The sequence below is a fragment of the Mirounga angustirostris genome, unplaced genomic scaffold (genome assembly GCF_029215605.1).
Source record: "Mirounga angustirostris isolate CCGP_5_RB_7025 unplaced genomic scaffold, mMirAng1.0.hap1 SCAF_12, whole genome shotgun sequence".
NCBI lineage: Eukaryota > Metazoa > Chordata > Mammalia > Carnivora > Phocidae > Mirounga > Mirounga angustirostris.
In genome coordinates, this window is record NW_026991720.1 from 23,901,490 (window position 1) to 23,916,609 (window position 15,120).

Consider the following 15,120-nt stretch of genomic DNA (forward strand, 5'->3'; position numbering starts at 1 on the left):
TCTCCACTTATAAAACTAAGTCAAAACCAACAGTCTTCTGGTGCTCAACATTTTTCTCTAAGAATTAGAAGATGTAATAGTTTTTCACTAGATGATTCTTAGCTCTAATATAAGCAACAAATGAGCCCCACAAAAAGGCTGAGGATTTTGAAATTTCTTCTTCTCTCCTACTCTTTGGGGAGGGCAGGGTTATTCTGGTCCCTGGCTTTGAAACCCAGTAAACCACTACAGAGCCTTTGTGGTCAACCCTCACTCAATGGCCTGATCTCTCCACAGCCACAGGCTCTGCTAAGGGACAAGTGAAGGAACAGTTCCAGAGGGAGGTTTTTGAGGAAGTGGTGACAAGAATAAATGCTCTGTATAGCTGCTTCTGAAAGAAAAAAAGTGATTTTGCAATCAATGCCAACATGATGGGGCGGGGAGGGGGGGTTGATGAAGAGATGGTCTAAGAAGTACATCAGAATTCCCCTTGCTGTCAACCCAATATGTGATGGTTTATGCATCATAATTTTAACACAATAGAGGCTCACACTAAGGCAATAGTTTGCTGAGTCATAGTTGATATGTAAGCAGATATATCAGAAATCTAAAAGGCCCCATGTAAAACCCACACTGGAAACTTAATAGAAGACAGTCCCAAGTTTCCTTTACCTGTTGGGAAGTTCATGCTGTTATTAAACATCTCCAAATTCTATCATACGCATTGACTTTAAAGGTCCAACTATTTCCTCTCTCCAAGTTCCACTTGTTGTAAACATTTTTACTAATGGCACAAAAATTCACAAGAACATCACAACAGAGAGGGTCATTCAGTAAGTTTCACAAAATACAACTTCCAGGGACGCCTGGGTAGCTCAGTCAGTTAAGCAGCTGCCTTCGGCCCGGGTCATGATCCCAGGGTCCTGGGATCGAGTCCCACATCGCGCTCCTTTCTCAGCAGGGAGCCTGCTGCTCCTTCTCTCTCCCTCTGCTTGTGCTCTCTCTGTCAAATAAATAAAATCTTAAAAAACAAAAATACAACTTTCAGTAGAACACTTTGGGCGGGGGGGGGGGGGCACGTAATAGCACTTCCTAAAACACTTAAGGTTAGTAGTCCTCTGCCTTTTCAACCACTTCAGGTATGTAGATAGGCAGATCACTAACTATAGCACTATATCCAGATAGGTTGCTTGTTAGCACACCTCTTGCTTTGAAAGATATTTTTTTTAATTTATTTATTTTTTAAAGTAGGCTCCATGCCTAGTGTGGAGCCCAGTATGGGGCTTGAATGCAGGATCCTGAGATTAAGACCTGAGCAGAGATCAAGAGTCGGCCGCTTAACCGACTGAGCCACTCAGGTGCCAAGATGTTTTCAATAAATTACTTTTATTAAGGGATAAACTGTATGTGCATTAAACTTCTTGAAACATGAAAACTTACTTATGAATGCCACTTGTACCTTTATGCAAGTACTTATCAATCATTACTGTATTAACAGTATACGTTTAAGAATTAGAGGAGGGACGCCCGGGTGGCTCAGTCGGTTAAGCGTCTGCCTTCGGCTCAGGTCATGATCCCAGGGTTCTGGGATCGAGTCTCACATCCGGTTCTCTGCTCAGTGGGGGGCCTGCTTCTCCCTCTCCCTCTGCCTGCCGCTCTGCCTACCTGTGTGCTCTCTCTCTGTCAAATAAATAAATAAAATCTTAAAAAAAAAAGATTTAGAGGAAAAATGGATATAAGTTAGCCATCATGGTAATTTTTAAAAAGTGAGAAAAGAGATAAATCCAATTGAAGGGCCTGGCATGGGACAATAAAAATGGACTACTAAAGGGGCTCCTGGGTGGCTCAGTTGGGTGAGTGTCTGACTTTTGATTTCAGCTCAGGTCATGATCTTGGGGTCCTGGGATTGGGCCCCACGTCAAGCTCCCCGCTCTACAGGGAGTCTGCTTGTCTCCCTCTCCTTCTGCCCCTCCCCCACCTCTCTTTCTCTCATAAATAAATCTTCAAAAAAAAAAAATGGACTACTACAAAATCCAAGCCATAATCCAATGAGGTATTTTGTTTTGTTTTTTAATTAACCTACAGGCAACTACTACTTACCAGGCATTTCCTATATCTTATTTAAGCTAATACTTAGAACATTCTGTGAGGTAGCAGTTTATCAGTGGATTAGCTTAGCCAGGAAGAATGTTAAGACTAAGAAGAGGATGAAATATAAAAACATTCAAGAAAAATCCTTAAAAAGAAGTTTGAGTGAAAAAAAAAATAGCCAGAAGTGTGTGAGAGAGGACAAAGAAAGAAAGGACAGGGCTGGCTGGCTCAGTCAGTAGAGAATACAATTCTTGACCTCGGGGTCATGAGTTCAAGCCCCACGTTGGGTATAGGGATTATTCAAATAAATAATAAATGAACTTTTAAAAAAAGAAAAGAGAGAGAGAGAAAGGACAGAAGCCGCTAAATATGAAATTAACATCAATGGCAACCAGTCGAGTTCAGAGGCTTGGAGCTGATGTGAGAACTTGACTGTTAGGTCTTAGTATATATGCTGAATATTTAAATGCATTAGTACATTTAATCCTCACAACCACCTGATGAGATGTGAGATTATTATATCTAAATTACATAAGAAAAAACTAAGGCCCAAGATTGCACAGCTATCCGGTAGCAGGGCTGAGGTTTTACATCACGTCTGTTTATCTCTAAAGCCTACTTTTATCAGACACCCAATAACAATTTGCCTTAGACTTCATGGTAACACAAGGTCAAGTAGTCAATTTTCCTGTTCCCAGATTCAATTCTCAAGAAATAACCAGCACTCAAAAGGAATACCCCCCACATAAAAGCTATTATATTAGCATGATTAAACAATAGATAATTTCCCTTTATTTCCTAAACTTCTGAAAACATTACAATTTTTTTGTGATTTTATTTATTTATATTATGTTCAGTTAGCCAACATATAGTACATCATTAGTTTTTGATGTAGTGTTCAACGATTCATTAGTTGCATATATAATTTTTTTATTACTTAAAAAAAAAATCAATTCACTCAGCATGAACTGGAGCAAATCCCCTGTAAGGCAGCATCACGACTGGGAGATAACAGAATCTACAAAAACTCCATTCCTATTTACCTTACCACTTTGTACTGTGCCGGCCACAGGAATTGTAAAGAGAAAGGTGCTGAGAAATGGCATATAAAAGACACAGAATTTTTGCTTATTGGTAACCATGTCAAATGTCCCCTCTCCTTATCACATCAATTGCATTATCCAAAAGAATAAAGAAAGAATGCTTGAGGGAGGTCAGAATGGCAGACTGAGAACTTATGTCCACATGACATCCTTTATAAGGTCCCACTGAAATGACAGAAAAGACAGATATGGACAAGAATAGAGCCCTAATGGTGCTAGAGAAAAAGAAAAGTGTGTTAACAGCGTATCAGAAAGTTTGCACAAATCCTGAAAGACAGAAAGCAGATGGGATCTGATTTCAGGTGGAGAATTGGCAGTGCCTCAAGGGCCTTTATTGACAAAATACAAAGCACCACAGCGACGACGAGGCTTTGGGAACATCATTTGAGCAATTAATCAGGACCCACATTCAAAAGAGCTGGATCAACCAGCCTCATTCCTGTCCCTTTGATTCCCACAAAGTTATTAAGAGCAGAGGGTTTTGACCCTTGGCAGATATCCAAGAAATAATCTTGATCTCAGGGTCATGAGTTTAAGCCCCAAGCTGGGCTCCACACCCAGTGTGGCGCCTACTTTAAAAACAACAACAAAACAAAAACAAAAATACAAAATGAAGAGACAGACATACACACACACACAGAGAGAAAAACACACAGGGAATTAACATTTCTCTAGGGATAAAATGACGTAGGATTTCTTTTTCTGTAGGTCTTCTCACTCTGTCATACTTGGTTCAACAGGAGCTTAGAACTACCATGGGGTGGAGGTGGAGGGTAAATTTTTTTGGGTTAAACTCACAAGCAAAGCTTAGAAGACAATTACTCTGACAGAGGAGTAATGTAATAAATCTTGAAATAGAAGAAAAATCTTTTACTTATTTATTTGAGAGAGAGCAAGAGAGAGAGTGCAGGGGAAGGGGTGTAGAAGGAGAGGGAGAGAATCTCAAGCACACTCGCAGCTGAGTGCAGAGCCAGATGACGGGGTGGGCTCAATCTCATGAAGCTGAGATCACGACCTGAGCCAAAATCGAAAGTCGGACACTTAACCGACGGAGCGACCCAGGTGCTCCAGAAGAAAAACTTTTAAAAGGAAGGAGTCCAAAAAAGGTAGCATTCTAACTTTATCTTTCAGAGAGGGAATTACTCTATAAAGTTAATCAAAAACAGTAATTGAACTTTATAAAGTTCACTAATAGTAAAACTTAAATAATATAACAAAATTGGGGGTTAAAGGAAGGAAATAATAGTGAAAATATTAAAAAATATTCATCTTTTACATAAGGAAGCAAATAGATACAGTTTAAAGTTAAACATTTTTAAACCAGTAGTGTTAATTTATAAAGCTATAAAGATAACTGTCCAAAAATTAAAAAGCAGACATGGCTAAGAAGTTAACATCTATGCTTCCATGGGAGCATCTGTGGGAGGCAATGGCCCAGTCAGTGACATTAATATTGTCTCCATACTTCCTCAGGTGCAAAGAGTATCTTCAGGATGCTGTAGGCAGCTCTAAGTAAGAACACTAGGTCCAGAAAATTTGGTTCCAAGAGGCCACTTTTTTTCCTATGTTTAGCTTGAAAGTCAGATATTAGTATGTTTTAAAATGTGAAGACTTGAGAGATAGGAGGTTTGGTCTGATTGTGAAAGCCTTAAAGCTACAGAAAAACACTCAAGCCAGAAAAGCTGGGGACTGTAGGACACTTATTCCTACTGTGGCTGAGAAAAACCAAACTAGGATTCAAAAAGGATTATTCTAGAAGAAGGACTAGACCTGACTTCAAGCTTCAGTCACTTATAGAAGACTTTAGGAAAGAAGTATTCCTGCAAACTGGAACCAGAGAAAAAGGAAAAAGAAGCAGCAGAAGTCTCATCCCTTGCAAGTGTGATTGCCTGGTTTACATAAATATAATAAAAGACAAGCTCTATCTATGAAGAATCCAGAGAGACATAAAGAAAGTTCAAAAGGGGGTGCCTGGGTGGCTCAGTTGGTTAAGCGACTGCCTTCGGCTCAGGTCATGATCCTGGAGTCCCAGGATCGAGTCCCGCATCGGGCTCCCTGCTCGGCAGGGAGTCTGCTTCTCCCTCTGACCCTCCTCCCTCTCCTGCTCTCTCTCTCTCATTCTCTCTCTCAAATAAATAAATAAAATCTTAAAAAAAAAAAAAAAAGAAAGAAAGTTCAAAAGGATGGCTTTGTGGCTGCTGGATGACTGTCATTAGAACAAAGAGGTAACTAAGATGTCCCAAGTCCAAAAGATCTTCGACAATACCTCTGGCAGCAAGGCCTCATACCTGTGTGGGCATCAAAGGAGCAGACAGCCAAAGGGCAAGGTAGGAAAGTAGTAGAGGGAAACATGGTTTCAAAACGAATGTTAGGGAAAAAAAAATCACCCCCCCTCAAAATATGACATTGTACAAAAACAGGCCATTTTCCAATTATTCCTATTCTACAGTTTCATCTCTATGTCATTCTTTCCCAAAACAGGTCCTGTCAATGGTCTCCCACCATTGTGGAATACTTCACATGAGAAACACTGGGGAAACATCTTAAGTGATAACTGCTGGATCTGTTACAGTTTTCCAGGGCTGGAGTGGTGCTAAATGTGAATGTGAGTATGTGAGGCTTAACCCTAGAGTTGTATTTTTTAGATGCCCCCTTATAAATGTGAACAAATGTTAACACCTTTCTTTCAAAAGGTGACATGCAGAAAGAGTGAGCGACCCGTTAATACATTATAATATGGGTTTGCCAAACTAGAGCTTCAAGTAATTGGAAGTCCAGCACAAGAAAGGTCACCCCGGAAAAATCTCACTCCTCAAGAAGGCTCTGACAATAAAGAAAGAAGGAGATTTTAATCACTGAAGCTAATTACACAGAAGACTAAATCACAAGAAGAGTTATTTAAGTGTCTTAAATACAATAAAAAGTAATTAACAGGAAGCGCCATCTTGACAGCTTCATGTCACAAACCAAGCCTAAAAGGCTCAGCTAATTCCCAGCCCGGGAGCCAGAGAATGAGAAACAACTCTAAGTTTGATCTTTTTATTTTTTATTTAAACTGTTTTGATTAACAGATAACAACTCTTGCCAACTCTACAGTGAAGTTAATCAAGAAAAAAATTTTAACTATTAGAGGAATGATGAACCTCGTTTTCATTGATTCTCTAGAGGGCAAGAGATAAGAAGAGAAGACTGTCACACCAGAGGTACCTCACAGAGATCCTGTGACTCAACTCCCTCCCCTACACAAAAAAGAAAAACAGAAGGACTAGACTGAACCGTATTGAGGATACAGACAATTCACACAGTTTGACATGTGAAATATACCAAAAAATCTGCTCTGATATAACTGCAAGAGACTCCATCTCATCTGCCTCCCCCTCCTTATTACCCTGTGATCAGCAGCTTGAGACATGCTTTTCCATAGCTAGAGGAGCCCAGCTGATCTCTTGGAACGGGAAAAGCCTCTAGATGCTATAAAAGCCCATATTTTGGCGTAAGCCTACAGAGGTTGATAGGCATAATTTGGATTGGATGACTTCTTAATTCTGCAACATTTCTACCAGCTTGAACAAAGACTGTCTTTCAGAGAGATGATGCATTACTACAGGAGCTCTCCTAAATGACCTTCCTTGACCTGACCTGTACATTCCAGGATTTCAGCTGATGCCAATCAGAATGAATGAGCGCCACTCAGACATACCTGTGCACTTCTGCCCCAACCTGTTGAGCCATTTGTTTCTGATCCCATAACTATTTATACTTGTTGTCCTTGTTATTTTTAATTATGTACTCCATTAAATATTTTATTAATAACTGAAAAAGGAGTACATAAAAAAATGTGTGTTTATGAAAACAGATGAATACTTTTAAAAGGTTTAATAAGATGAATGGCTTTCAAATGGCTACAAAATAAATGAGGGTGATGTAAATCACAAAAATCTAGGGTTTCATTAATTAGTGTTTTTAAGTACTTATTCTAAAGAGGAAGTTATGCAATTTATCAGGTTATGAAATAGTTAACCTACTCTGCCCATATATCAAAGATTTGGAAATATTTGTACATTCTTATGTTTAAAATGAAATGAAAATATTTTATTTTATTTTATTTTATTTTTTTTTTTTAGATTTTTTTTATTTATTTATTTGACAGAGAGAGACACAGTGAGAGAGGGAACACAAGCGGGGGAGTGGGAGAGGGAGAAGCAGGCCTCCCGCTGAGCAGGGAGCCCGATGCAGGGCTCGATCCCAGGACCCTGGGATCGTGACCTGAGCCGAAGGCAGACGCTTAACGACTGAGCCACCCAGGCGCCCCGAAAATATTTTATTTTTTTTTTTAAGATTTTATTTATTTATTCATGAGAGACAGAGAGAGAGAGGCAGAGGGAGAAGCAGGCTCCCAAGGAGCAGAGAGCCCGATGCGGGACTCGATCCCAGGACCCTGGGATCATGACCTGAGCTGAAGGCAGTCGCTTAACCAACTGAGCCACCCAGGCGCCCGAAAATATTTTAGATTAAAAAAAAAATCCCTTCTCTAGACAGTGTTTTTGAATAATTAAAAAAGGCTGTTAGTATACCTAAATTCTGACTATAAAGCTGAGTATTTGAACATTATTTATTCATTCAACTTTTTTATAATATTATTTGGAATGATTTGCAAAAGTACAGAAAATTCACAAGAATAAAAACAAAATCAAGGCAAAAGTAAAAGTAAAATCAAGGCAAGGAAGCTATGAGTACAAATGGAACATAAAAAGCATAAGCAGCATTAAAATGTTCTTCTTCCAGAAACAGCCTATCTTTGGCAAGGACGTCCCAATAACCAAACAAAAAAGGAAAACTATCCAATACAACTTCTCCAGTATTGATTACATAACAACAAAATCAGGGCTCAATAGAAACAAGTGTCCCAGTATTCCCTGTTAAGCTTCATAAAGGGACACTCTGCAATATAATAAACAAATAATTCAAAAATTTATTGAAACTCCTACCATATACTGAATACTAAGACTACAACAGGGAATGTGACAAAAATCCCTATCTTTAGGGAGCTTACGGTCTAGTGAGAGTTTGTCTCAAAAGTATCCGTAAATCTCAGTTATTTCTCCTGAAGGCAGCCCAGCAGTTGTTTCACAAAGTCTAGTTTAGTAGAAACAACTCTATGAAGAAACTCATAATGCATCCCAGGCACCCTGCTAGGCTGGTCTAATCAAGGAGACAATTTAGGTATCTAGAAGAATCAATACACTGGTAAATACTTTGGTAAATCATACAAAAATAGTATTTCTTATAATCCAGTTACAAGAACTGAGAGGTAGGGACTCCTGGGTGGCTCAGATGGTTAAGCGTCTGCCTTCGGCTCAGGTCATGATCCCAGGATCCTGGGATCGAGCCCTGCATCAGGTTCCCTGCTTGGCGGGAAGCCTGCTTCTCCCTCTCCCTCTCCCACTCTCTCTGCTTGTGTTCCCTCTCTTGCTGTGTCTCTGTCAAATAAATAAAATCTTAAAAAAAAAAAAAAAAAAAAAGAACTGAGAGGTAGAGAAAGGTCAAGGTTATCATCCCAGGCATGAACCTGAAGTATACAGACAGTCAATGCTTTCTGTCAATTAAGACCCATCAACTTGTGTTAACCAACCAAACTGAAAAAAAGATTGATACTTTCTTATAAAGGCGGCTTGAGAATCTGACCAAAACCTTGGTTGGAACAGAGAGTCACCTAACCTTTGCAGAGAGGCATGGTAGCCTGAAGGAGTAATCTCCATCAAAGCCAAGATCAACACAGTCAGAACCTCAAGGTTTCATGGCATGGAGCATGCCCACAACACCCTACTATGGAATTTTTAAGCTAGCTGTTTCAAATTGTCCTATAAAAAGAAAAAGCTCTGTAACACACTCAGGTTATGTAGATTTTAAGCAGTGTGAATTTACTTTAAGAATATACCTCAGTGGTAACTAAATGAAATAACCTACTCTAACGGACTGTTAAACATGGGTGGAAACCATCTACAAAAATAATAAAGATGTAGATTTTTACAGTAGTGACACTGTTGCTTGTACCAGTATATTAGATAGCAGGAACAGTTATTTACTGATATGACTCCTTGTTTGTGACAGTTAAAATTGTAATATATAGGAATACTAACTTTCCAGCTCTCCATAATAGAGTAGCATGCATCCAAGCTCCTAAGAAGTAGTGACAAAGTGATAATAATCATTATTGCGACTTATACAGACAGGAAAATGACCAAAATATGTCCTAGTCTCTCCCATGTCAAAAATATTATCTGATTTGTCAAGATTCTACTTCTAATGAAGCCTGTCACTTGTGATGGTATTAAGGTAGTGGCAACAAAAGCCTGTATTGAGTTCCTCTCCACAAAGTCTCTGTTGTGTGAACAGTAATGTTTATATAAATATAGGGAGTGATAACAGTGACCAAAAATAGTTATTGCCGAAGTGTGATAGCGAACGAGCAGAAAAGGTTCCTCTTTGGTATGAGAGCTTCTGGAAGGTACATTAGCTGCAAGATCTTCTTTCCTTTCAAAGGCACGCTGTCGCTTAGAGGTATTTCTCCTAATGGGCTCCATTGTACTTTCAATAAGACAATCCCTGTTTTGATGGGAAACCTATTCTTTCCTTCTCCTCCACTATGCCCCCTTAAAAGAGAAGAAAAATAACAGTTTGGTAACAAACAGCACTTAAGATTGTTAACTAGAAATGGAAACTGGGGCGCCTGGGTGGCTCAGATGGTTAGGCATCTGCCTTCAGCTCAGGTCATGATCCCAGGGTCCTGGGATCAAGCCCCACATCGGGCTCCTGGCTCAGCGGGGAGCCTGCTTCTCCCTCTTCCTCTGCCTCTCCCCTGCTCATGCTCTCTCTCTGTATCTCTGTGTCTCAAATGAATAAATAAAATCTTTAAAAAAAAAAGAAATGGAAACAATGATCACATTGGTATATTTTACGCAGAGTTAAGAACTGCTACTGGGGACTGACTGACTGTTTTAATATTCATTGTGGAAGCATGGCCCAGCAGGCTGCAGGCTTCCTCCTTCCCCCGTCAGATACCTCCCTTGAAAGACTGTTCATCCACCAAGTTCCCAAGAGACTTTGGAACAGAACAGGATATGGCCAGCACAAAAGAGAAAGGCCCCATCATCTAATGAAAACATACATCTGTATAAAGAAAATGTCCAATGAACCCTTCTTCTTCCCCTGCCCTCCCTTTTTTTGGGGGGGAAGGGGGTTGTCTATAATTGAACTTCCTAAACGAATGTGCAGATAATTTTTCCACCTAATGTTGGATAGTACCTAGGGCCTGACAATAAATGGCATTATTAATAGTAATAATGTATGCTATATAGTGCCAAGCACACAGAGCCCAGTAAATCTTAAACAATAAAAGAATATGATTAGCTAATGAATGATTATAAAATGCTTTGCAAATGTAAAGTACTACACAGACATAATAATTAAGCAGCACTGTGTTAAGAGCAACAGAAAGCACATCAGGGAGAAAAGAAAGGAGAGAGGTGACTGAGGACAACTTGCAGCTCTGGCTGAGTCCCTGCTGGCCAGGACACTCACATTCCTCCAATGGTGACAGTGGCACATGTCCGCTCTGAAAAGGCAGGCACCGTCTCTGTGGCTGGGCTGGCTGGTCTAATGTAGTCCACAGTCACATTGACCTGCAAATAAAGAATCAAGGAAGTTAAGGTTGAGAGTCTGCAACACAGCTCACTAGCAGCCACATGTGCCTGCCCGGTTGTGAAAGATCACCTCGCCCAGTTTGATTTTCCGGGCCGAACACTTTTTTTTTTTTTTTAAAGATTTTATTTATTTATCTGACAGAGAGCGAGAGCAGGAACACAAGCAGGGGGAGTGGGAGAGGGAGAAGCAGGCTTACCGCGGAGCAGGGAGCCCGATGCGGGGCTCGATCCCAGGACCCTGGGATCATGACCTGAGCCAAAGGCAGGCGCTTAACAACTGAGCCACCCAGGTGCCCCTGGCCTGAACATTTTAAAAAACAACAATTGAAAGATAGCTGAACCACAGACTGGGAGAAAATATCTGCAAAAGCCTTATCTAACAGAGGACTGCTAACCAAAATATGCAAAGAAGCCTTAAGATTCAATAGTAAGAAAATGAACAACCGATTTAAAAATGGGCTGAAGACCTAGACATCTCACCCAAGAAGACCTTCAGATGGTGACGATGTTCTCCATTGTATATCACTGGGGAAATATGAATTATAAAACTACTGAGCTACCACTACATTAGGATTGCCCAAATCTAAATGCTGACAACAAATGCTGACGTGGATGTGGAGCAGCAAGGACTCTCATTCACTGCTGGTGTGAATACAAAACAGCATAGCTACTCTGAAAGACAGTTTGGTGGTTTCTTATAAAACTAAACATATTTTACCATACGTTCCAACAATCACACGCCTGGGTATTTACCCAAATGAGTTGAAACTTATGTCTACACAAAAACCTGGATAAGCATGTTCATAGCATCTTTAATCATAACTGCCAAAATCTGGAAGGAACTAAGGTGTCCTTCAGTAGATGAACATATAAACAAACTGTGGTACATCCAGATAATGGAGTATTATTCAGCACTAAAAAGAAATGAGCTATCATGCCATAAAAAGACAGAGGAATCTTAAATGCATATTGCTAAGAGAAAGAAGCCAACCTGAAAAAAACTGACATATTGTATGGTTCCAATTATATGACATTCTGGAAAAGGCAAAATTATAAAGACAATGAGATCAGCAGTTGCTGGGGGTCAGGGGGAGGAGCGAGGGATGAAGAGGAAAAGCACAGGGGATTTTTTAGGGAAGGGAAACTATTCTGTATCATACAATAATGATGGACATGTGCCATCATACATTTCTCAAAATCCAGAGAAAGTAGAACACCGAGAGTGAACCCTATTTAACTATGGACTTTAAGTGGTGATATATCAATGAAGGTTCATCAATTATAACAAATGTACCACTCAGGTGGGGGATGGTGACAGTGGGGGAGGCTGTTCTTGTGGAGAGGTAGGGCATAAATGGGAACTCTCTATTTTCTATTTGGTTTTGCTATGAACCTAAAACTGCTCTAAAAATTTAAAAGACTGGGGCGCCTGGGTGGGTCAGTCGTTAAGCGTCTGCCTCCGGCTCAGGTCATGATCCCAGGGTCCTGGGATCGAGTCCTGCATCAGGCTCCCTCCTCGGCAGGAGGCCTGCTTCTCCCTCTCCCACTCCGCCCTTGTGTTCCCTCTCTTGCTGTCTTTCTATCAAATAAAAAAAAAAAAATTAAAAGACTGATACCAAAAGAGAAAGACAAATGGCCAAACATTTAAGGTCCCACGGATATTACAACTTGACAGAAAAGAGGATGGCAATATTCCTGCAGGAGTCCTAGATAACATTATGTAAAGCAGTTCTTTAACCTTTTCAGACTCCCTTGAAGATCTGTTTTTTAAAATATGAAATGCCTCTACAGAAAAACTGCATGTAATTTCAGTCTACCATAACTGTTCCAGAACCAAGTTAAGAAACATCAAGGAGAACAAACAAGATGACAGTCACAAGGATGCTTGGGACAAGTATCACAGTATGTAAATAAAATGACACAGCTAACTACACACAGGACCAATACAGTTGAAGTTAGGAAATTTTGGGAAACAAAAGGATTGAATGGACTAGAAAAACTTTAAATTTCGAATGAAGAAAAGGGTATGTGTACAAATAGGTTAGGAAGCTAGGAACTTAAAATGAGAAAGTTGTCTAATCCTAATATACATTATATGGATATGGACATACTAAGCAATGATCTTTATGAAAACATTTAAGAAGAAACAAGTATGTGGTATCCATTAATAAACAAGGTAGTGTCTGTTTTTAAGGTACATGCCTGGTTTCGGCCATGGCCAAGGTTTATATATCTGCATGGAAGAAAATACACTGGATCAAGCATCCTGAAGCCATCCTCGTAGTCAGAAAGTCTATAGAATCTCGTTTTCTAAACATGTCTTTAGTTCCCCCTGATCAGCTTAAAGACAGCATATTGCATAGACATCAAGTTCAGCCACAGTGCTGGTGAGCACGATTAAAATCCTTTCAAACTGTCTGTTCCTCAAAAACTCATTTTAAAAATGAATACAGAAATTTTGAAAAGGACAGCTGCCTCAAAATTCGGATTGTCAGATCACTCACTTGAACGCTCCATCTAAATCATGGTTTAAAAGCAACAGGGAGCCCTACCAGAGAGAAAGCCAAATAAGGACTGGAGGTAAGGTAAATCTTTCTTATGAGAAGTACTGTCATAACACAACAAGACAGACAAGAAAAGAATATACAGAAGGCCCCTAAAGTCAGGTGTATATACCGGAATTATTGCTAGGTCTCATCAACTTGTCTAAAGCTAAGGAGATGGGTACCTATGAGGGATATGATCAGACTAGGGGCGGGGATGGGGTTTAAGAACTAGTCCCTCTTTCACAGAGGTTTTAATAGTTTCCCTGTATGCAGCTGGCCAGAGTTAATACAGGCCAAAGACAGGACAAGGAACGAGAGGGGCTACAAACAGAAGGATGGCTGACTCAAATCCCTTGGAGAGGAAAAGCTTGCCCCCAAGTTGTCTGCAGTGACACACCCTGGAACTCTTTATACTGGCAAGGCCCTCAACTAACTTATAGAAGCAGGAAGAGAGCCAGGAGAGCCCCTGGATATCTGTTTAAGTCATGGCAAAATCACACAGTTAATTGGCAGTGTACAGGAGCTAAACCTCAAGGGTGCCCATATCATGGAATGTAAAGGAACTCAGGGCTAAGATTAAAAAGGGCATAGCCACAGAATATGGTGGAATTGGGGGCATTTGGTGGGAAGTCAAACATTATGTGGAAGTGAGGAAAGAGGTCCACATATCTGTGTTCTCACCTGATCCACTTAACAAGCTCAAGCCCACAATTCTATTACAATGGAAACATTCATCCTTGCTTATAAATGAACTAAGTGAATCTCAAGGTTACACCTGCCAAAGCCAAGCCTCTACCTCAGCAGACAGGAGTGGGACAGCAGTTCTTCAATGCAAATACAGAGAGTAACATTAGCTCTCTATGCAGAGAGCATTAATTCATCCAGAAGGCCAAGTGAGTAATGGTGGTGGTGATGGTGGTGGCGGTGGGGGGGGAATGATAATTAACAAAAATGAACACCTGTCCATCTTCCAGTTCAGAAGGCCAGAAGGCACCGTATTCTCAAAACTGACTTCCAAGAAAATAAGTGGGAAGACCAAACAAACAAAACTTTAATCTTCAGTAACCTAAAGAATTAATAATTACATTCATCTCCCAATTACTTTCTTCCTTTATCTAGGAAAAGAACTGAAAGTAAGAGATTAAAAAAGAGCTCTTTTGGGAGGCAATATTATTAAAGTAAACCTCAAATACAAATGAGGCCCTGAGAACAGCCCACAGCCAAGACACACACCTGCAGGCAGCCATGACAAACCAAGAATTAAAGTCAATTTATAATTAGCATTTATGTCCCTCTCCTGTGGATTCTGAGATCTGTTTCTGTACCTTGAAGCTATCTCTAGATACTCATCATTGACTTGTCGATCACTTAAAAAAGAGCCACAATTTAAATAATTTCAATTAAAACTGTAAATCTTAGCAAGGTCTTTGAATAAATCATAACTTTAGTTTTGTGCTTGTGGGTTAAGTACATACGGAATGGTAGGAGTTAAAAAGTAGCAGGTTAATGGAGACAGATTCCTCATTTATCAAGCAAAGATGCTCCTGGAATGTTTAGTATACAAGTATTTAACATGTACATAACACAAAGGGCCTGATCTCTGATCTCTCTTTACAGCAATGACCCCAAGGAGCCCTGGGCTCTTGCTTGGTTCCACTTATCTCTCACAAAAGAGTCACATCCCAACTTTGGATCTCA

General features: G+C 40.0%; 1 protein-coding gene across 2 annotated transcripts in view; it reads right to left on the reverse strand.

Annotated features, from left to right (window-relative positions):
- Nucleotides 1-15,120, reverse strand: part of SND1 (staphylococcal nuclease and tudor domain containing 1) — a 407,418-nt gene that overhangs the window by 212,693 nt on the left and 179,605 nt on the right. For both annotated transcript variants that reach the window (XR_010406399.1, XM_064574988.1), the window contains exon 12: nt 10,755-10,855. Coding sequence is in view for 1 of the 2 variants with exons in the window: in XM_064574988.1 (XP_064431058.1) it covers nt 10,755-10,855 (101 nt within the window). In the remaining variant the exon portion in view is untranslated. The remainder of the gene's footprint in view (nt 1-10,754; nt 10,856-15,120) is intronic.